The sequence below is a fragment of the Camelus ferus genome, chromosome 18 (genome assembly GCF_009834535.1).
Source record: "Camelus ferus isolate YT-003-E chromosome 18, BCGSAC_Cfer_1.0, whole genome shotgun sequence".
Classification (NCBI taxonomy): domain Eukaryota; kingdom Metazoa; phylum Chordata; class Mammalia; order Artiodactyla; family Camelidae; genus Camelus; species Camelus ferus.
Genome location: NC_045713.1, coordinates 22,412,065 through 22,436,243, shown reverse-complemented (window position 1 = coordinate 22,436,243; position 24,179 = coordinate 22,412,065). Strand labels below are relative to the sequence as shown.

The 24,179-nt window shown below is 48.5% G+C and overlaps 1 protein-coding gene across 1 annotated transcript in view; it reads right to left on the bottom strand.

Moving 5' to 3' along the window:
* The window catches only part of SEC14L5 (SEC14 like lipid binding 5), a 39,347-nt gene extending 15,168 nt beyond the window's left edge, over positions 1-24,179 (bottom strand). The window contains exons 1-8 of the mRNA XM_006190051.3: positions 23,942-24,179; positions 23,126-23,240; positions 8,762-8,911; positions 8,180-8,311; positions 5,883-6,011; positions 5,145-5,337; positions 2,312-2,424; positions 47-236 (exon numbers count right to left, since the gene is read on the bottom strand). Of these exons, the coding sequence (XP_006190113.2) occupies positions 47-236; positions 2,312-2,424; positions 5,145-5,337; positions 5,883-6,011; positions 8,180-8,311; positions 8,762-8,911; positions 23,126-23,188 (970 nt within the window). The 5' untranslated portion in view covers positions 23,189-23,240; positions 23,942-24,179. The remainder of the gene's footprint in view (positions 1-46; positions 237-2,311; positions 2,425-5,144; positions 5,338-5,882; positions 6,012-8,179; positions 8,312-8,761; positions 8,912-23,125; positions 23,241-23,941) is intronic.

Below are 24,179 nucleotides of genomic sequence, written 5' to 3'. Positions count from 1 at the left end.
AGGGACCCAAGCGTGCGTGCTACATTATGTAGGCAAAGGGACTCACCTATGTCCTGGTAGTGCCAGCCCCCTGCATAGAACTCCTCCAGAAGGGCAGGGGGTCGCCAGGTCTGAAGGAGGAGGTCCACCTGGTGCTGCTTTCGCCAGCTCAAGGACTGGCACAGCATCTCCCGGGCCCTGTCCAGGTGGAAGTCACGAGCCCGCAGGAACCGAAGGATGTGCTCATCTTTGGGAATCTGAGAGGAGGAGGAGAAAGCCCTTAGCATGGCATGCCCCAGCCCAGGAGATACAACTGGAAAGTGAGTTTCCTGTCTTATCTGCAAAACATTTAGCCGGGAAAGGGACCTTACGCTCAACCACGACACAGTCTAGGGTGGACTGCGGTGAAGATCTGTGAGTTTGGGCTGCCTGAAGTCCCTGTCCTGTAAGGGGGGGAGGCATCGCTTTTCTCTTGGGGAATTGCTTTTCCTCCCCTATCCCCAACACCAACCACAGTTTTAGTTGGCCTTGCCAATCATAGTACCCCATACCCATGGCCCTGGGGGTGGACACCATCCATGCCAGGCCAATTAGATCATTTAAACAATTTTAAATCAGAAGAGAAGGGCACAAACCCCTTTCTCTATGGAGGCAAAGGTGAGACTGAAAGCCATGGGCAGCCACTACGCCAAGCCCAATAAGAAGGTGTGTCTGAGGGGAATGAAGCAGAAACAAACAGATACAAGAGCTAAGGGGTCCCGATCACATTTAAGTCCTGGTTCGGGAAATCCCTGAGACAGGCTGCATGGTCCCCTGTCCTGGGCTGAGTGGTGTTCCCCAAAATCATGTCCACCCAGAACCTCAGAATGTGACCTTATTTGGAAAGAGTGTCTTTGCAGAAGTAATTAGTGAAGATGAGGTCGTATTGGACTAGGGGGCACCCTACTCCCATGTCTGCTGTCGTTATTATAAGAGGGAAATTTGGACACAGACAGAGAAGGAGAAGACCACGGGAAGATGGAGGCAGAGATTGGAGTGATGCTCTGTCAGCCAAGGACAGCTGGCAGCCACCAGACACCAGGAGAGAGGTGAGGGACATTCTCCTTCAGAACAGAAAGAACCAACCCTGCTGACCCCTCAATTCCAGGCGTCTGGGCTCCAGAACTGTGAGAATAAGTTTCTGTTGTTTACAGCCATGCAGTCTGTGGTGTTTTGCTTCAGCAGCCCCCAGAAATGAGTACACCCCACTTAGCAGTGTGTTATATGAGCTCATAACTACCATAGTCCCTTTTTTGGCCTTGTTGATTCAAGCTACATTCTTACCACAGAGAACCCAGGTCTAACTCGGATGCCCAGGTACAAGCGAAGACCCACCAGCACTCCTTCCTTCCCTCGGGCAGGTATCAACCTCAAGGGAAAGCCAGCCCCCGTAAAAGGGGCCCTTTCCTGAATGCTCTCTGAGCCAGACATGGCTCTAAGCGCTTTGTGTGGATTGTCCCTTGTGATTTGCTCCAGGGGTGGCGGGGTATGCTAACACTGTGCCCATTTTACAGATGAGGAAACAGGCAGACAGATCACATCCCAGCCCAACACTAAAATGATGCCCATACCTACCCCGCAATGGGGGGTTGCAGGGAGGAAGGGCAAGTGACTCACAACTAAGCTGGAAGCTCTTATTCAAGAGAGCTGAAGGTCAGGTCCATGCTTGGGACCTGCATGCATGGTGGACACTCACATTTGGGGCTTAGAGTCTAAAGGCAAAAAGGCACATGCTGTCAAAAATCAACCCTCGCAATTCATTAAGTCTCTTAGAAAAGCACAAAACGTGGTTTTGTGAACACAGGGCAACAGAGCAGTGACTGTAATCCCCAAGGGATGTTGGTGATGTCTGGAGCCACTTTCGGTGTCACAACTGGGGAAGAAGAGCTCCCCGCCTCCAGCAGGGTGGGGGGCCAACAATGCTGCTCAACGCCCTGCCGCGCACAGGACGGCCCACCAAAAAGAGCCGTCAGGCCTGGAGTGTCAGGAGCGCTGAGGATGGGAACCCTGCTGTCAGTGGCACGCACAGAATGCACAAAACTTGAGATTATTAAAAGAACACAAAATATGGGGTGGGGGTATAGCTCAGTGGTAGAGTACATGCTTGTCATGCACGAGGTCCCAGGTTCAATCCCCCGTGCCTGCCATTAAGGGATAAATTAAAAAAAATACGTTTTTTAAAAAGAAGGCAAAATATAAGTGCCCAGCATTGCTAATTACACAAGCTTACTTACCCGCCCTTCCTCCCCCCAGTGCCTGAGGCTGAGTAGCTGCAGCCCCAGCCCTGACCCACCTTGCCTTTGTGGGTCTCCTGCAGCCAGTGCCGCAGCTGGATCAGGCAGCTCTCCTGCATGGGCGTGAGATGACCCAGGCACCTCTCGATGTAGTCTGCATCCAGCTTGTCCCCTGGAGGAGAAGAGGGAGTTCAGAACAAGAGAGAGATGCTGCCTCGCCTACCCTTTCTGGAACCCTCGCCTTATCGGCCAGCTTCGAATCTGAAATGTAGTTCAAGCACACGGTGGCCCTTTCACCAAAGAGCCACTGGCCTTCAAATCCTCTAGTGTTTCAAACCATTTCCTGGGTGGTTCTGAAAACTCGTGCTGGGGCAAGCCTGGATCTCACTGTGGCAGGTGATTTGTCCCTTTGACCCTCGGGAATCAAGATAACGCCCACACTCTGGAGGTGTCCCACCCTCTGAAGATTATTAAAGTATGAGCTCATGTCTACTGACTTGCATCATCTGAACGAGTTCTCCCAACCCCCCCCTCCTCCGGGAGGCAGGCAGCACTATCGCTCCCACTTTAGAGAAGGCAAAACTGAGGCCAAGAGCGTTTCAATAACTCGAGTGGGTAAATGCATGTGGTGTGCCCCGTATAAAAAGGAGGCAGTGGATAAATACCTGTTCCTTCTGCCTTCCCAACTTTCAGCCCCCTTGTGAGCTTTGAGGGTTTTGGCAGACAAAGCCCTGAACCCAAAATACAGCCCTGGAGCTGCATGGATCATTCCCACTGTTCAGTCCCTTCTCTCACGATTGGGCTGTTCTGGGTGAGCGTGTGCTGGCATTTAGAGGTGAAGATCCAGGCTGAGGTCCTGTTGCCCACTCTTAACTGCTGGCATGGCAGATGCTGGCATGATGACGCATCTCAGCATCTTAGCATCTCAGCAGTGGGTGGAGATGGTCCACAAATGATCAGCCCCCTTGGGCATAGCCCCTTCTTTGTGTGCAGAGGGAACAATAAGAAAACAAATAGAATGGCTGCATATCTAGCAGCAGGACCCAGCAATTCCCTCCAAAACAAAAAAAAGCCCAGGGCTGGTGGTCACGCCAACTGTGCCAGTAGGCACCTGGGTAAACAGAGGCAGAAGGAACACTGTGGAGGGGATCATCCAGATTCCACAACACCTCGGACTGGTCAGAAGCAGAGATGCTGAAGACAGGGAGGGGGCAAGGGGAGGGTAAGGGAGGAAATATGAGGGAGGCAAGAGATAGCAGTATCCTTCCGGCCTCTAGGCAGATGTGAGGTCCCTTTCTCCTTCTAAGCACAAAGGCTCAGTGATTCAGAGCAGAGTGGAAGGGGCATGACCATGCCTCCCGCCAGCCATCCTGAGTACCAGCTCTGACCAGCACAGAGAAAGAAGGGAGGAGCTGGTGCAAAATGGGGAGGGCACAGGGCATGACCTGCGGAGTGTGTGCACAGGAAAGGGCAGAAGAAGTGCAGTGTTGTAAAAAAAAATTTTTTTAATATTTTAGAAATGTACATACAATGGCAGCCAGCTAGTGCACACAGTTAATGCAGAATAAATATTTGTTAAACGAACAAATTTTGTTCTTCCTAAACACAGCCCCAGATGTGTTTTTGGTTACACAGCATAATTCTAACTCAGGCAAGCCCTTATATTTCAGTGGCCCCAAAGAGAAGACTGAATCATCATGAGCACAAATGCGTGTAGTTAAAACTGGATTCGTGGGGTGTGTGCAGTTTTGTGTCCTAGTTTTTTCCTTTGCATTGTGAACATTTTCCATGCCGATAAAAGTCTGAAGTATGACAAAGGGCTAATTGCCTTAATACGCAAAGAGCTCTTACGAAGCAATAAGAAGTTGATGGGCAAATAGGAAAATGAAGATAGGACAAGATCGGAATTCACACACACACAAAAGGGAAAAACAGTCACTAAACATGAAAAAATAAAACTTGACCTCACTCATAAAGAAAGAAGTGGTCACTAATCTACCAGTGGTCACTCTTTACCTTTCAAAAGTTGGAAACATTTACTAATAGTTTTGTGGGAAGCTGGAGTAGAGTCAGGAATAGATGCAGTTACATACTCTGCTGGGATCATTGATGAGGAGAAACTCTTTGCAGGCCTAGCTCATAAATCGACCAAAATTTTAGATGCTTATAACCTTTAGCCCAACAAATCAACTTTTAAAATTATATGCTATGTATATGGTCCTGTAAATATTTTTTAAAAACCTTAAGTACAAAGAGGCACCTCATTATTTGTATTAAAAAAAATGGAAACAACCTACATGTCCATCAATAGGAGACTAGCTAAAAAACTAATTAAAATAATAAATAATAAATAAATGTCTATTAATAAATAAAATATGGTTCCACCACACCGCAAAATACTGCAAAGCGCTAAGACATGTGCACCAATACAGACAGCTGTTCAAGCAACATTAGTAAGTGAAAAAAGCAAAATATCAATTGGAATGTATAATATACTCTCATTTATTCCATGTAGGTTACACATGTATGTGTGCATATCATGTACATATTTATGCCCACATAGTCTCAGGAAACCTGTCGTCACCTCCAGGGAGAGGAAGGAATCTCACTTCCTACTTCACATCTTCTGAGCAGTTTGAATTTTTTTTCTACCGTGATCATGCATAACTCATTTAATTTAAGAATAGTAATAAAAACCAGAGAAAAGAGCAGCCCTGAGGCACCAGATCAGTCAATTCCTGATCTAGAAAGAATCAGTTCTGGCTCTTGGGTCAGAGAGGAAAGAAAACAAAGCAGCCGGAAGAGGAAGGAAGCCAAGTCCCAGGAGTGCGCAAACCCACTGCGGCCCCGGGGGCAGACCTGGCCTCAGTGGCAGCGGACCTACCGACCTACCATCAGCACCAACTGTCTCTGGAACAGGATTCTGAGCACCACCAGACCTGCCAACCTCCAGGAAGCAGGGATCCTTCAGCCTAGTCTGGGAGTGGGTGTCTTCCTCTCGGACTGGGGCAGGCGTCCACCGGGGAATGTGAGAGGTGCCCTGGGAGATGAGCTCGTTCAGGTAATGCTCGATCACCTCCTTCCCCTGGAAGCCAGAGAGACACATCAGCATGGTGGAGGACACCAGGGGTGTCCGAGCCGGCCTTGCTCCGGCCCAAGCCTGATATGTGGCTACTGAGCAGCTGAAATGCAGCCAGTCCAAATGGAGACGTGCTGGGAGCATTAAATATGCACCAGTGCCAAATGGGAATGTAAAATAGCCCGCAATAGGTTTTATATTGATAATACATGGATAAAATAGACTGTTAAAATGGAGTTCACCTGTTTCATTGCATGAAATGGCCTCTGCTCAGTGATGGGTCTGAGATCTTTAAACCAAGCAGTGCATACTGTCCCTCTGTCCAGAGAGTTCACTGCACATGCCCAGGAGCATCAGGATAATGACTATGGTGCCCCATTAAGGGCCAGGTGCTTCCTATCCATTATCTCATGTGATACGACCATGATTAAAACACTCATTCTACTGATGGGGAGACTGAGGCTGAGGAAGGTTAAAGGTCTGTTGGAGGCACATCCAGGTCTGCAGTCTCCAAGTCTGCACACCTTCCTCCAACTAAGCCCGCCTCTTACCTTCTTGACGTTGGCTGTGTATTGCTTCATGGCAATCTTTTCTAAGGCACTTTCGAAGCCAAAAAAGGACCGGATGTCAAGTGAGGCGGATTGCTCAAAGCACGTCCACTCTTCATTCTCAGGATGGACCTGGAAGCCAGGCAGGAGTGGTGACACAGTCTCAGTGTGGGGGATGTCACGCCCTCCCTGGGTGCTCTCTCGGAGACCTGGACCCAGCCAGTGCATGCAGAGGACAGCACATCACAGCCTGACAACACCCAAGGGCAACAGGAGTACCAAGGGGCTCTGCGCAGAGAACAGTGCAAGGTCTAAAGCCTTAGAGAACAAAGAGCTTTCTCAGGAGGGACTGGAAGAAAGGTGGTCTGATAGTCCTGTCCCTTAAAAATTATATGCACATAATAATATACTTAAATAAATAATGTATTTTATATATCATTATAAATAAATGTTATACAAAACTATTGTTTTATATTTTTAAAATATTTATAATGTTATGTATTTCTATATTATATATTTATTATAAATAAATATTTATATATATGTCAGCAAAGACAAACTTCACTGACAGAGCTACTATCCAGACCCAGGCTTAGCACCTCTCAAACTTCGGTGGGCAGAAACATCAGCAGGGTGTCTGTTAAATATTCAGACACCTGGGCTAAACAGGTCCAATGTGAGGCTTTTGAACCTTATATTCACAAGCAGCCTTGGTGATGCTGATCAACAGCTGTTGGCAGAACTCACTCTGAGAACTTATACCTCCCCAGAGGCCCAGTTTCCAGGAGGCCCCAAGAAGAGCTGGAGGTGTGGAAGGAAAAAAAAAACTATGAGCATTTACTGGATGCCTGCTGGATACGAGGCACCACACTAAGTGCTGGGGACAAGACAGATGAATAAGGCAAGGAATCCAGTGGGGGAGGCTGGGCGAAGACACACCAGAAAACACCTGCAGGGAAGAGAGCATATAGCTCAGTGGTAGAGTGCAGTGCTTAGCATGCACAGGGTCCTGGGTTTAATCCCCAGTATCTCCATTTAAAAAATAATAATAATAAATAAATAAATAAACCTAATTACCCCCCCCCAAAAAAATACTAAAATAAAAACAAAACAAAACAAACAAAAAACCCCTACAACACCTGGTAACTCACCATAGTTATTTCCCTGGCGTTATCACCACGAACACTATCGTTTGGGATGTCACATGGGCTGAGGGTCTTTACCTGCATTATCTCATTTGCTCTTCCCAGTGCCCAATGAGGCAGGTTCTGGTGATGTCTCCATTTCACAGATATGGAAAGGTGGCCCAGGAAGGGGAAGCAATTGACCAATGTCACTCAGCAAGAATGTGGCAGAGCTGAGTTCCATCCCAGCAAATGTCTCCAGACTCCTCACTGCAGCCCCCGAGGCCAGTAGGACCGGGCCCCAGCAGCCCTCATTCTCAGACCTTGCTTATCCAACTCAGGGTCTTCACACATGCTGTTCCCTCCTCCAGACTCTGTTCCCAGCCCTCTCATCCTTCAAATCTCAGCTTTGCTGGCACCTCTACAGAGAGGCCTGAGGGACACTGTTACCTCCTCTCATTTTCTGTAATTCTACTTGCTGGATCCCTTCTTAGCACTTGTGACAAAGGTGTAAGGATATATTGATTTGGTTTTTTCTCATCTGTGTCTCCCACTGGAATGGAAGTTCCATGAGGGCAATGATCAGGCAGATTGCTCCACTGCTTGGTGTCAGGGTGCCTGCCACACAGTAGGTGCTCAATCAATATGAACTGGAGAATAATAATACTTATCATTAATTCTATTGAAAGGTAACATGTACACACAGAACTCAGTAGGTGCCAGGTACTGCTCTAAGGGGCTTGAATATTCTACTTCATTTAATCCTCACCACAACTCATATGGTAGGTATAATCATTAATCCCACATTACAAAATAAAGAGACAGATGGAGAGTTTCATGAAGGAAGGAGGAATTGAGGCAGGGTTGCCAGATTTAGCCAATACAAGATGCCCGGTCATATTTGAATTTTAGATAAACACTAATAACATTTTCGTATGTCCCAAGAAATTTTTGAGGTTGCTTAAGCTAATCTATCTATCTATCTATCTATCTATCTATCTATCTATCTATCTATCTATCTATCTATCTATCTATCTCAGCTGTACGTATGAACTGCAGGTGTAAGGAGTGTCTTGCATCCTCATATCGCCCTGGGAAGGTGCGAGTCCGCAGGATGAAATGCACCGACATCAGGTGTGGGTACCAGGATCTTGGGGCGGCCTGCCCGCTGCTCACCGTGTAGCTGCAATTCTCCTTGACCACCACGCGGCTGGCGAAGGTCTCGTTGTGCGCTTCGATGAGGAGCGTCCTCTCCTTCCAGTTCAAGACGTTTCTCTGCACGAAGACCACGTGCTCGACACCGGCAATCTGCAGGAAAGGGGCAGCGGGGCATGCGGGACTTGAGAGAGACTCGGGGAGAGGGGGGAACCCAGAGGGCTGGCCCAGGTCACTCCCAGACGCTGAAACCCCCGGTGCCCCGCCCCACACCTGCCCACCAACCAGAGCCTGGATCCCCGACTCCATCGCTCTTTTCCCCACCTCCCTGACCGGGGAGTCACTCTTAATTCTAGTTCCGGAACAACGCCCAGTCTCAAACCAGCCTCCCGGCCCTCGTCTCACCAAGACCCGGGCGGGCGCCCACCCCAGGACCCCAGTCTGGGCACCAACACACAGTAGCCCCACCACTGCCTGGACGCACCCCCACACACACCCTGTCCCAGGTCTCCTTCCAGCTGTCGGCCTCCCACCCATCGGGGCCCCTCCTCAGCGGGGTCCCTGGTTCTCCGGAAACCCCTCCAGGACGCCCTCCACGCTCACCTTCCGCAGCAGCCGCGGGGCCTCCACGCGCAGCCTGCAGCTCCGCTCCACCACGTGTACAGCCCCGTCTGCGCTGCGGAACTCGCTCAGGACCTCACTGCCCAGGAAGACCGGGATCTGTGGGCAGGTGGGGAAGCGCTTCTCATAGGCCTGGGGACAGAGCAGGGTGGTGGGGAGGGTGGGGTGAGCATCAAGGGAGCAGGGGGCGGCCGGAGCACAACCCTCCTGCCTCCAGCCCTTGCTGGGCTGTTGTCTCATTTCCAGGGTATCCAGAGCGGAGCAGAGTGGCCCAGGCCATGGGAAGAGCAGTGGCCACTGCTGTATTACCACAAGACCATCATCTTAACATCTGTTTTAGAGCAGTGACACAGGAGTACCTGAGTGATGACTTGGACCAATCACTTTTTGGCTCTAAATTTGGGTTTTTGCCCTCGGAAGGAGGAGTGGGCTTCCTTGGGACATTTTTAAAGAAGGCATCTTTTAGAAACAAACAATTGACAAAACCAACACCCATTCATGATTTAAAAAAAAAAAAAACACTCGAAAAACTAGGAATAAAAGGTAACTTTCACATCCTGATAAAGGACACCTACAAAAACCCCAGCTAAGAGGGGAGGATAATAGCTCAGTGGCAGAGTGCATGCTTAGCATGTACCAGGTCCTGGGTTCAGTTCCCAGTACCTCCATTTAAAACCAAAACAAAACCCAGCTAACATCATGCTCAATGGTGAAAGACTGAAGGCTTTCCCCCTAAGATCAGGAACAAGGCAGGGATGTCTGCCCAGGTTGCTGTCCAGGGGGTTCTAACCAGGGCAGTTAAGCAAGTAAAAGAAATAAAAGGCAGTTCAGAAGTGCCAGGGTCAGAGCCACTGGGGGGTGTGCCGGAATCCGTGGCTGACAGTATTCAGGCAGGGTTTTGCTCTGAGAGCCTGTCGCAGCTCACGTGTCCCAGAATCAGGATCAAAGTGAGCTCCAAAAATAGTGCTGGCATCTGAGGACACATACATCCTCCCCATCCCTTCTGGCTCCTGAGGTGGGGGAGGCGGCACCACCCAGCTCAGAAGGGCAGATGTGGGGGAGGGGCAAGGAGGAAATGCCTGGTGCCCTGGTGTCACCCCAAACCCCACGAGGCCAGCACAGTGCGTCCTCCGTCAGGGTCAGGAGGACAGGGCTGCCTCCCTATGTAGAAGCTGGTTGCTTTGTACAAACACACCAGAGTTAGAATAACTCTCCCCAGGGGAGAATGCACAATGGGGCTCCTGGGGGTCTGGGCTCAGAGGGCTGGCAAGGGAGAATTGTGTGCCCCCTGCATATCTCAGGCCTCCTTGAATCCTCTTTCAAAGGAAGAAATGCCTTTAAAAGAAGGCATTTTTCCACTGAGGAAGGAGCTGCATTAGCAAAGTGAGTAGAGCCTGGAGGGAGGGGTGGGCAGGGGGCGGTCAGGCATCTGGTTTGAAGCCCCGCTCCACCTCCTCCCAGAGGACAGGCAAGTCCCTTCTTTCCTCTAAACATGTTTCATCATCTGGAAAATGAGTATATACTAGGCTGAGTATCTCATGCAGAGCCTGGCCCATAGTGGGCATCCAGGATTTTAATTCTGCAAGCAAAGGGGCTCAAATGGTGGCACAGCGCAGCTTTGTAAGAACTGCAAACAGCTCCCTTCTAGTCCCTTCAGAGCAGAGTTTCAGAACTGGTCAGGTTCAATTTGAGGCTCTGCTTCCTTCTCACTGGGTGAGCTTGGGCAAATCATTTGCCCTCTCTGAGCCTCCATCTCCTCACCTATAAAATGGGCTGATGGTAAGGATGTCACAAGATCATGTCTCAGAACAATTGGCACAGGATGAGCCTCGACTCAGCTCCTCCAGATGTGTGCTTTCTTCCATTTAATCCTCTGAATGCTGTCCTCATTGACAAATGAGGAAACTGGAGATCAGAGAGTCTAAGTAATTTACCCAAGATCACACAGTACAAAATGGTGAATCTGGATTTGAATCCCAGGCCGGCCCAGCACCCACTCCCTCATGAACCCCTTGCTCAATAGCTTGGAAACAATGCAGGCATTGTCCCCCCGGGGCCGTGTGGTCATGATTTCTCCTTTCTCCACCCTTAACCCTTCAAATTCTGCCAGACAGGCCACACTGTCCCTGAGTGTGTCTATATCCTCTGTTCTTCAGTCACTCTCCAGCTCCCCAGATGAAACAACATACTCAAAACAGGCCTGGATGCTCAGGAAAAAATCCCACACTCCTTATTCTGTCCCACCAGGTCCTGGCAATCTGTCTGTCCCACCAGCCCACCTCCCACCCCAGCCTCCTTCACTCTGCTCCAGCCTTGCTGTTTGTGGAACACACAGTTATAAGCTGAATTGTGTGTCGTTCCCCCCACTCACCCCTAACAGAATTCATATGTTGAAATCCTAACCTCCACCACCTAAGAATGTGACAGATGTAATTAATTAAGATGAAGCCATACTGGAGTAGGGGGAGGCCCCTAATCCAATATGACTGGTGTCCTTTTAAAAAGGAGAAATTTGGACACAGGCACACACACAGGAAGAACATCATGTGACAACGAAGGCACAGATCTGGGTGGAAGCCAAGGAACACCAAGGATTACCAGCCACACCAGCAGCTAGGAGAGAGGCATGGAACAGATTCCCCCTCACAGCCCTCGAAAAGATCCAACTCTGCCAACACTTTGATCTCAGGCTTCCAGCCTCCAGGACTGTGAGATTAAAAAATGTCCTGCTGTTTAAGCCACCTAGTTTGTGGTACTTTGTTATGGCAGCCACAGGAAACAAATATACCCATCAAGCTTGTTCCTGCCACAGGGCCTTTGCACTTGCTGCTCCCTCTGCTTGTAACTCTAATCAATCCACTTGACAGCAAAGGGGGAGGGAGGTATGAATTACATGTGCTTCTGAAGTGTGGGAGACCTGGATTGAGGGCTCTAGAGATGCTCTGGCTTCAGGGACTCATCCATACTGGTCCTTCTTCTTGAGACACTCTCCCCTGCAAGGCTGCCTCCTCCTCTTTTCTCTGTCCTTTTGGTTCGTTTGTTTTCTTGGTAACACTTATGGCACCTTCTAACCATATATGTGCCTGCAAGTGGCATGCCCAAGGCCTGGGCTATGTGCTTTTCGGCAGCACTGACCTCAAACCTGCGCCCATCTCAATTCTCAGCACACACTAGGACCAACAAAGAAAAGCCAACGAGCATAGAAAGAAATAATTCACACTTGCCAATGGCCCACACAGCCCGAAGAAATGTGTCCAGGGAGGGGAATGACAGGCTGTGAGCTCAGCGCACACAGCCAACAGAGCATCACCAGGCTGACTTCCTGTCATAACAACTTGTTGGAAGAGCCCTGTCTGGAGCCCCTAGATAACAGCGGGGCTGGTCAGCAGCACAGGGGCGCTTGGGCACAACTCTCCCTGACTGTGACAGGGAAGGCATTGCCTTCCTCAAGTAAGCAGTGGCTGCCCCAACAATGGCACCATCCCAGGCATTGGGGGAACCCCAGAGCTCAGGCTCCACCCGGAAGATGGGGTACCTGAAATAAGGAGTCTACCCAGTGCCAGTTCTCCAGGATCAGGGGGCTGTCAGCCAGAGATTCCCTGTATTTGTGAGGGCTAGTGTCAGACACCACTGTACTGGACATTTATGGAGGACTGACTGCACCATTTTTGTCTTCATGACACGCTGATGGGATGGGAACTCGTATTTCCCCATTCTACAGATGAACAAGTTGAGGCTCAGGAAGGCAGAGTGACTTGATTTACATCACATGGCCAGTAAGTGGCGGGGTCAGAGCACAGAGCCATCTGACCCAGACCCCAACCCTGATCGACCCGGTCCTGCTTCTCAGGGGACTTTGACTTCATCACACATGTCAGTGCTGTGGAAATGCTGAGTCCCCTGGCCTAAAACCCATAGACTGGGGGCCGTCTTCAGCAGGTCACGGGGTCTTACAGGATCAAATAGTTCACAGGACCCTCCCTGTGTTGGAGACCAGCTCACACAGCTGGTTTTGTCCCTGCTTAAGAGCCTCAGATGCTGACTGCTGTCCCCATGAATCAGGCCTTCACATCTCTCCACTGGACAAACACATGGTGTGGCCTCCTCAGGGACACAAGGTAGCAGAAGGATTCAATTTCAGCCCTTCTGCCAAATGGCTGGACTGGGACACCCAAGCCTGCCAGCTTAGAAATGGAGCTGGTCCCAGGCCCAGAACCTGCTCAGGCAGGGCCAGCGGCTGGGCCAGGCAGAGGCCAATGGAAACTTCCGCTGGAGGCCTCCTGTGGGCCACTCATCCTGCAAAAATCCACATCGACAAACTTAGCGTGTAGAGACAGGAGGCTAGATTCCTAGCCAGACTTGCCCACCTCCAGGCTGGGGAGCCTTGAGCACAGCACTTCCCCTCTCCCCCTGAGGCCCATCTGTAAAAGGGAGTAACCATGGAAGCTCCCAACCAACTCTCTGCTGTTTCTGTTTCCCTGCTTCCTGCATCACGACCGCTGAAGTAAAAAGTCATCAGCCCCGAATCCCCAGCTGCTTGTCGAATGCCTAGCACGCAGTCGACACTCAGGAGACATGATGTCATGAATGAATGACCGGGTAGCGTAGCTGTGAAGTGCATGGACTCTGGGGCTTGGGTTCTAATCTCTGCTCTGCTTCTTACCAGCTCTGTGGCCTTGAACAAGTCAACAAGCTCTCAGTTCCTTCCTCCATTTGCTAAGAGGAGAATAAGAAAAGTAGTACTGTACCGAATTGTTAGGGGAATACGGGAGTCCGTTTTGGCAAAGCACTGAGAACAGTGCCTGGCACATGGTTCATTCTACATAAGCATTTGTTAAATAAATTTAAATTTTAAAAAAAGAGTGAGATTCTAAAAAGTACAGAAAAGCTATTTCTGCTAATCACTTGACAGCTGCTCCCTCCTCCCCTCGCTCCTTCCTTCCTGCTCTTCCTCATGCAAATTCAAAGGAAGCTGGAACACGACTTACCCCAAACTTTCCACCAAAAGTGGGGAAAGAATATCCAAACCACAGCAATGGATTCTAGCTCAATACTTCACCTTCCCTTTCCATGCCGCAGGCTGGATCCGGGCAGCTGACCACAAAGTGCGCCCTCCCCGTCACACTCCTCAAGGGTTTTCTTTGTCCACCTCCAGCTTCCCCTGCAAGCCTGGGAGACCCCAGGATAGATGTATCAATCCTCTCAACTCCCCCAGCTCTTTTTCTAAAAATGGAGATATAATTCTCCTGTTATAAAACGCACCCTCCTAAAGTGTACAATCAATGGGTTATAGAACATTCACTAAGTTGTGCAACCATCACCACTATCTAATAGCAGAACGTTTCATCTCCCCAAAAGAAACCCCGACACCCATCACAGTCACTGCTCATCCCCCTACCCAAGCCCTAGGCAACCACTGATCCACTTTCTGTCTCTGTGGATTTGCCTTTTCTGGAGATTTCAGACAAATGGAATCATTCAATACATGGCCTTTTGTGTCTGGCTTCTTTCACTGATGGTTTTGATCCATGTTGTAGCCTGTGTCAATGCTTTATTCGTCTTCATAGCTGAATAATATTCCATTGTGTGGACTCTCTCCCCCAACTCTTGGCAGAGTTGCTCAGAATTGATGAAGGAGCAATCAGACACCCGATGGCAGCAGTGTTGTCCCAGCTGATGAAAGGACCCGGGCATGGGAGAACCAGGGAGACATTATGCTGGCGCCTTTTGAAATGACTGCTTTATACAATCTATAGAAACAGCTGCACCCACATGGCCCTATAACTGGAAAACCTGCTGCTGTTCTAGTCAAAGCCAGCTCAGGAGACAAAAGATGGAGATGGAGGGTCAGAAGGACCCTGCAGCAGGGGCACCCAGATACGTGAGGGGGCAAGGGTGAGAGGCAGTGGAACAGCAGAGATAAAGCACAGGGTTTGGATCCTCCCTCTACCACTTGCCAGCGGGGTGACCTCACTGAGACTCAGTTTCCTCAGAAAGAAAAGAGGATGATGATGCTGCTGACTTTGTAAGGGTGGCTATAGAGATTAAAGGGAGATAAGGTGTGTCAGGCATTTAGCACAGTGCCAGACACCACACAGTAGATTTGTTTTAGACAAGAGTAAACCACCAGGAACTTGTATTGATATTTGTACATCCATGTATACAGAAACATTATCCACAATAGCCAAAAAGTGGAAACAACCCAAATGTCCATTGAGAATGAATGGATAAACAAAATATGGTCCAGCCATATGGTGGAATATTATGCAGCCATGAAAATGAATGAAACACCAATACATACTACAGTGTGGCTGAACCTCGAAAACATGATGCTCAGTGAAAGAAGACAGATACAAAAGGACAAATACTGTATGACTCCACTCATATGAGGTCCCTAGAGTAGTCAAAATCATAGAGACAGAAAGTAGTATGGTGGTTGCCAGGGGCTAGGGGAGGGGGAGATCGGGGAGTTACTGTTTAATGGGGACAGAATTTCAGTTTGGAAGGATGAAAAAATTGTGGAGATGGATGACTGTATAACTGATGTGAATGCACTTAATGCCACTGAACTGAACACCTAAAAATTGTTAAATGGTAAGTTTTGCATTATGTATATGTTACCACAATTTTTTTTAAAAAAGAGGTAAGCCATCTTCTAGATGGTTTATAGCCCTACCAGATCATGATTTGGCTTGGGCATCATATCTGTGTTTATTTGTTTATAGTCAACACCTCCGTCTCTATGTCTGTTTTCTTCCCGCTGGATTCCCTAGTGCCCTTGTACCACACCTGGGACACTGTAGACACCTAGCCAATATTTGCTGAATGAGGGATGGAAGGAAGGAAGGGGCAGTTTGGGGGAAAGAAAACAGGAAGTTCAACCATTGTTGTGTCTATATATGGAAAAGCAGGCTGAGCAGAACAGACTCCTTATCTCAGTGTGAGTGGGCTTCCATCTACACCCACGGGCACACTATGGGAGGCACACAGCCTGGGGGTGACCTGTGTCTGAGTATCGCTGTTCATGTCCCCCTGTGGAGAGTGAGGTTCTGGAAGGTGCTCATGCACAGGCGAGTAAATGTCTGAGTAATTCCCCTTTGTGGTCATGACAGCAGTGCATCCACAGCTACTGGGCAATGAACAAGGTGCAGGGGAACAGTCTTGTCTGTTTTTCACAAGTTCCTTGTCCTGAGGCTGCAGCACAGGGCACAGTTATCAGGGCCTGGTTACTGTTCATTCTTGCTTCTGGTCCCTTCTCATATGACAGGACCTCCCTTCGCCTGGCTGGGACCTGGTTTCCTCCTCGTGACATCATGCCATCAGAACACCTGGCTTCTCTGGCACTGGGCCAGCAAGCAGCCCAATCTGCCCGGCCCAGGGACTGCACAAAAATCTGCTGTGGCTTCTTACCCACTCATGGGGTGTGGGGCAGGAGAACTCTCCGTCTCTGAACATGCCCCGTGCCCACAGACCTCCGTGATCAGCTGAGACCCTGATGGTTCAGGGAAAGACAGATAGTCATTGAGGCCAGCCCCGAGCATCTTGACAGTTAGTGCTATGTCAGGATCTTGATGGGAGGGAAATGCTATTTTAGATTCTCCAAGCATCCCAGGAATGCACCGGGCCTTCGCTACCTCTGCTTCCCCATGCTCCTCCCACCTCCAGGATGGAAATTCCCCCTCCAATCCACTTTCCATATGGCAGCCAGAAAATCCTCCTAAACCCCAAATCTGATCATGTCACTCCCCTGCTTAAAACCTTCCAAAGCTTCCAAAAGCCTCGAAGAAATGAACTGACCCCGCCAGCCACTCACAGGGACCCAACGAAGCCACATTTATTTCTTCAGAGAGACAAGTTCTGCCGCATGGGCCTTTGCACACGGGGCAGGGGGAGGGTGGGGAGAAGGGAGGTGCTCCCCCACCCCACCCCAGGAAGGCTCAGCCTGGCTGACTTGAAAGACCTTTGACTGGTGACCTTGGGCCCTTCTCTGTGTTCCTCTCATACTCTGTTCTTTCTTCCCCCATTACAAATCATGCTATATGGCATTGCCTGGACCCTCTCTCTCTCTCTCTCTCTCTCTCCTCTCTCTCTCTCTCTCTCTCTCTCTCTCTCTCTCTCTCTCTCTCATGTGCACACACACAAACACACACACACACTACACGCTCTTTGAGGACAGGAAGGGATGTCAGGAGAACCAGGTCAAGACAGAAGAGAACAGGACAGACTCAGTCTCCACCTTTCTGAAGCTTAATTTAAAGAAAAAGACCCATATAAACAAAGAAATTAGCAAATCCCATACAAACAAGTAAGCAAGCAAATTAACAGAATAATGATGCATTTCAAAAAGCGCCAAGAATCACCTATTTTGCACCCCCTGCCCCTGGCACTGTGCTCAGCATACCATGGAAACTCGATCAGTATTTATGGAATGCATACGTGCGTAAATCAACACATGCATAAAATGATGAAATCCCTCCGAAATCAAGGTTACTTTGCTGGGCAGTGGATCACCTCCATGCTCCTCGCCCAGATAAGAGCCCATCAGGGCTCTGTAAGCAATTCAGGGTGGAAAATGTTGCTTCCCTTAATCTGTTAGCAACAGGATCAGATGACAGGCTCCAGGGAACTAATTTAAACTCATTTAAATAAGGCCCCCTGCTGCTTTGTTAAAACTACGTCCATAACAACACTTCCAGTGGTGACTGCCGTTGGCCTGGGCTGCAAGATTTACCTTCAGAGTGCTCCTTACTAATAACCCATTTGCTAAATTACAAGCTGTTTATCAATACAAAAGTCCAGGTCTTTAAATATTTTAACACTTAATTGCTGTCTTCAGCCCTCACCTCTATAACCCCTCCTCCGCATAAACAGCTGACTGCTTAGGAAATTCTATTCCCCGTCCTCTTCCTTCTTAAGGTCTGCAGAATCTGAGATGACCCGAAGCCACAGGGCCTTGAGCCCCACAGGGACCCCTGAGCAGCAGACATACAAGAGGCCACCAGGTCATTCCTGAAGCCACCTCGGCCACTGGCACACAGATGTTTACTGATCATCAGAACCAGAATCTGGGGTGTCTGGCTGTGAGCTCAGGCTATGGGGTCAGATTCCCCAAATTTAAATCTCTGCCATTTACCAATGGTGCCATTGACTGAGAGTTAGGGGCTGAACTGTGTCCCCCAAAAGAGCTATACTGAAGATCTAACTTCGGGGTCCTCAGAATGTGACCTCATTTGGAAATATTGTCCTTTTTTTCTTTAATTGAAGTGCAGTTGATTTACAATGTTGTGTTAGTTTCTGGTGTACAGCACAGTGATTCAGTTATACATATATACATTCTTTTTCATTATAGGTTAGGAAACGTGGTCTTTCTATAGGTAATCAAGTTAAAATGAGGTCATCAGGGAGTCCTTATAAATCCAATATGACTAGTGTCCTGATGAAAAGGGGAAATTTGGACACAGAGTCACACATGTATAGGGAATATACCATGTGAAGGTTGGAGTTATGCTGCCACAAAGGAACCCCAGAAGCTAGGAGAGAAGCCTGAAACAGATCCTTCCCCAGCGCCTTCAGAGGGAACACGACCATGCCGGCACCTGGATCTCGGACTTCTGGCCTCAAGAACTGGGAAGCAGTTCTAAGCCACCCAGTTGTGGTGCTTTGTTACACAGCCCTAGCAAACAAATACACAGACTAAAGGACAGTCTCCTTAATCTCTTTAAGCCTCAGTTTCCTCTTCTGCGGCAGCTGAGGATGCTATACAAGTACCTGCCTCTGAGCTGGCCTGAAGGGCTGGCTCTGCTCCCCTTTGTGAGGTCCTGATGGGGTGTAAGCATTCCAGACACAGTCCTGATGATAACTGCCCCAGTGGGACCACTTACTCAGTCCAGATGCCACCCCCAATAGCTTCAGATCTGCAGCCCCAAGAAACAGCAGAGCTCATGCTTGGGAATGTAAATTCTGGATCTGAACCTCCTGCGGTTAAATCCCCACCTGCCATGTGTTCACTTGGTGGCATTGGGTAAATCCATTTATCCTTCCTGTGCCTCAGTCTCCTCATCTGTATAATGGGGCTTACCCACTGAACCCAACTCATGGGGTGGTTCTGAGAAGCACATGATTTAATATTCAAAGGGGCTCAGAACAGTGCCTGGGACCTCACAGGTGCTGTGTACGTATTTGTTAAATAAAATTTAAAATAGAATCTACCTAAATCTGCCAAGTAACCACCACCATTCACAGCAGGGGTTTCTTTGGAAGGAGTATGTCCACACAAACTTGTGTATCCGTGTTCATAGCAGTGTTATTCATAATAGCCCCCAGTGGGAAACGACCTAAATGCCCATCAACTGATGAACGGATAAACGAACGTGATCTATCCACACAACATGAATGTTACTCAGCCATAAAAAGGGACGAAGTATGATAGATGCTACAATCTGGATGAGCCTTGAAAATACTTTGCTAAGTGAGAGAAGCCGGTCATGAAAGGCTACATATTGTATGATTCCATTTATCTGAAATGTCCAAAATGGGCAAATCTATGGACAAAGAGAAGATTTGTGATTGTCTAGGGTCAGGCAGGATGGGGGAGATCAGGAGTTGATGACTAAAGGGTGTTGGGTTTCTTTTGGGGGTGATGATAATGTTCTAAAACTGACAGTGGTGATGGTTGCACAACTCTGTACAGTACACTGACTTGTATTCTGTAAATGGGTGAATTGTATGGTATGTGAGTTATAGCTCAAAAAAGCTGTTAAAACAATAAATAATAGTAATAAACCTGAGTGATATTTCACAAGCATTAAACAACATGCCAGGCTCTGTCCAGGTACCCATGTCCCTTCACTTAGTCCTCTCATCAACTCCGTGAGGAACAGGGGCTTTTTTTTTTTTTTTTCTCCCTTACAGAGGTACCAGGGATTGAACCTAGGACCTTGTGCATGCTAAGCACATGCTTTACCACTGAGCTATACCCTCCCTTCCCCAGGGGTCCTTATTACCCCCATTTCACCAATGAAGAAACTGGAGCAGGGACCCATCCTGGAGGATCTGGCTCATAACCTCCACTCATACCGGAGAAAAGCCCAGATAACCTAGGAATCATTCACAATGGGTTATAGGCTGACCAGAGGGAGGCCTCCAGGGCTCAAGTGACCACAGGCCACAGGCCACAGTCTTTGTTTTCTACATACTGGGATCTCCACCAAGACCCGCCACTTTCTGGGACCCCACATTCAAAGGGACCAGGATCCTCTCCAATCTTGGATACGCAGTTGCCTCTGTTGTCTTAATTGTTTTCCTCTGTTTAACAAGATAATACAAGCTCATTGTTCTGAACCCAATAATACAGAATGCTGTCACGAAAGGAGAAAGCAAAGATCCCTAGAATTCCACCCTTCCGAAACAAAAATCACATCAAGGAATTTGGCCCAAGGAGAGAGACACCCATTCATTCATTGGATTAGTTACATTTTTGAAATAAAGAAGAAAAATCATTTTTTAAAAAATGTTAGGCTGGATCTAGAAAGGTTGCCTTGGCGCTATTTTATAACCCTTCCCGTGAATCCAATTTCAGTGGTTTGTGGACTTCAGTGGTTTTGTGGGTTTCTGAAGAAGCAAAGGGACACTTTGATTCTCAAGTCAGTTTTGCTAAACAGAAAAACCAAAAGGCCAGCTCGTCTGGTCACTCGGATGTGGTCAGAATAGCTGAGTTCATCTGAAACTTCCCTGGCATCTGACCTACACTGAGGGCAAGTGTTTAGCTGAGAAACAAAGACCAACATTAAGTGCAGAAAACCCCTTTTGTGCCCACACAGCGAGCAAGTTATGTTGAGTTATGCAGCTATTCTGGGGACAATGATGTTTTGTAAACAGTCGGCAAAGTGGCTTTGTGGGTGATGCTGGGGGCAGTTTGGGGCCCTTTCACCGAGAAGGACTATATGGAGAGAAGGTGATATCATATTTGAAAAATTCGGATGACAAATTAGCACAAAGCAGATAATAAACATCTGAAAAACTTTGCATCCTGATGTACCCACGAGCATTTATCCACCAACACCTAGAGACTGTTAACAGCTGGAGGAGTAAACGGAGTCCTCCTGCCTTTGATAATGGAACTTGAAGCTTACACAACATGCTTCAGATAGTCCAACAGTCCTATTAATTAGTACAGCCTTAATTGCTATATTAGCGGGTGTGTTTTATTTTAAAGTGCAATGATTGCAATTTTTTTTTGAGAATCCTAAACATACTAAGTTAAATTTATGTTCATTAAGCCCATGCAATAATAAAAATTTAGTAGTTTACCATTCTATACTTACTTGTCTCAGCTTCATGGCTGTGCAGCTTTCTGGGCGCTGGATTGCCCCAGAAAGGTAGAGACAGTGTCTCTCTTCTATTGCGTAAATGAATGAATGAATGAGTCCTAGAGTCTTAGAATACGTAAGCCACCTGGAGCCTTAGACAGAGGATGATTATTTATACTTAGTCTGCTAAGTATAGACCAGGCCCTGTGCTGGGCACCTGCCGCCCCAACAAACACACACTATAATTACCTTCAATCCTAATTACAAATTTATGAGGCACATATAACCAATCCTATTTCACAAATAAAAAACGGAAGCTCAGAGAAATTCAGTGACTTTCCAAAAACATATAGCCAGAGCACAGCCAGGCAACAACACAGACCAAGCAATTCTGACTGCACATCCCGAGGTCTCTTCATCATCCCCTGGTGTCCCTCTTCCATTCAAGTGAAGGAAAGTCCCACGGCCACAGGCAACAATGACAATAACAGTAATAATACCAGTAATAGCATTTGGTCTATGCCAGACCCTGTACTGGGAGCTTTACGTGTATTGACTAATTTAATCCACAGCAGATGCCCAGATTTGGAAACTATGCAATCCCCATTTTAGAGACAAAAAGTGTAGGCTCAGAGAAGTTAAGTAACTTGTCCGAGGAAACCCAGCTTGTCAATATGACCCCAGGCCTGCTCCTGCTTCTTTCCTGACCTGGAACCATCTACACATAATAGCACAACATGCTTTTTAATCCCTTATGTGACTATAAACACATATGCAGGCAGATTCATAGAATAAGTTGGGGCAGGACACACACACACAGAGCCGTCAATCTCGGATGGAAACTATGGAAGTCCTCGGATAGAAGGCTAGGATTAAGCAGCCAGGGAGTTGATGAGGAGGATGGGGGTGGATTCTGATATTCCTTAACACTTTGAGGTCATTTATAATACCATGTGGTGTAACAACATGGACAGACGCATTTAGTGAGCACCTAGTGTATGTCAGGCACTAAGCCAGAGGCACCAGGCACTCATTTACTCTGCACTACAACCCCATAGCATTGCCCTTCTTTTACCGGGAGGGAAGCTCCAACAGGCAAAGTGATGGCATCAAGTAGGAAACCCATGTCTGCCTGTGCGCAGCACCTGCCCCTCGGTGCACTGATCCAGGAGGCCAAGGGCCTGGGAGCCAGCAAATGTTCCCAGACCCTTCCTGTCCACCCCAGCCCACTCTGGTCTCAGCTTCCTTGAAATGACGGGAAGGGGTATGTGAGCAGAGGGAGGACACTGGGGGGTCTTGTGGTTAAACTCCTCAGCTCTGTAGTTCCCTGGGTGGATCTGAGCCTGGCCACAGAGCTTAAGCTCATCCCTTCACCCATCCAAGCTTCACTTTAGTGGCAGTAAAATGAACTAATAAGAGCTATTGGAAGGGTGGGATAAATAAATAAATAAATGTGTGGAGAAAATAAATAAATAAAAGTGGGGGGAATAAATAAATAAAGTGTGGGGAAAAATATAAATAAAAGTACAATGGGAAAATAAATAAATAAATGTATGTGTGGGAAAAATAAAAGTGTGGGGGGAATAAATTAAAATAGGGGGAAGTTATTGGGAATTACATGAAACTATGTAAAGAGTTAGCACTGCAAATGCGCAGTGAATGGCTGCTGCCGTCATCACCATTAGTATATATACCATGATTACTATTATTGTTATAACCATTACACAGAATGACAGCAGTGGCTTGGCGCCTGATATCCTTATTTTCTGTTGAAGGAGATGTAGACGAGAGAAGAGATAAGCTTCAACGAGGAAAAGAAAAAAGACCTTGTGTTTAGTCAGTGGGCAAGGGTCCTATAAGTTGTGGTGGAAGGTGGGATGGTGAAGCAGAGGGGTTGTAATTAGAAGTTGGACCCACCAGGTCAGCAGAGTAGCTCATTAATTCCTTCTGATCTGGGGATCTGAGGGGCTCTCTCTCCCTCCCATCATAGCTGGCCTCCTGTATCCCTCCAAGTGCCCCAAGGTCAGGGGTCACTCACCGCCATGACCAGCTCGAATGGGTACTTGTAGATGCGGACAGGAGACTGGTACTTCTGCACCATGTTCTTGCAGGAATACAAGCGGAAGCCACCCAGGCAGGAGTGAGCACAGAGCCTGGGTGAGAGAGACTGGTGAGGTAGCAGCTCCCTCCAAGAGAAGCAGGAATCCTGCCCACTGCTCCCCCACGCAAGGGGCAGGCCCACACACTCTGGCCCCACCCACACATATCCCCAGCCGTCAAAGCAAAGGAGGCGAGGTGATCCCCAAATTGCTTCAGGCCAGGCCCCCAACACCGACCCACTGCCCCAGACCACATTCGCTCTTCAGGAGCAATCAGTACCTCTAACTTTCCTCCATCCCCACCTCTTCACTCTGAGGGACCTGGAAACCCCCATAAAGCCACCCACATGACAACACAGACATTCGCAATTCTTACACTCCCATAGTTCACACCCACGAACCACACAGCTCGCGCGGACGTCCTGACACTGCAGTCCCAAGAATCATTGTACCTGCCTTCCCATTTTCCTCCAAGACACCCTGACATACACAGTCTTCACCAGATTTCACACTCACTGCCTCTATCACATGCCCACACATGCACAACTCCTCTCCCACACGGGACTGCCCTTTCACATGCACTGCGCATGCATTCAACTTTGCACAAACACCTAGCTCCCTGGAGCACGGACTTAGCCAACTCCACGCTCCCACACAATTCCCCTGAAGCTCACAGACGTCCACACACATGCACACACACCGATGAACACATATACACACGCTTGCATGCACACGCCCCCAGCAGCTCTGCTCACCCTCGGCCTCGGAGTCTCCTGGGACGCAGCTCCGGGACAACACGGAGCTGAGCCCGCCAGGGTCCCTTACGGCCTCCTGGCCGTGAGCACAGCGCCTGGGGAGGAGTGCAAACGCGGTCACCGAACCTGGGGCGTCCGATCCTGCATACCCTGAGACCGGGAGGGTCAGGGAGGGGCCTGCGGGACCGGAGCGATCCCTGACAGGCGGGAGCGCTCCAGGACCCAGGACAGCAGAGAT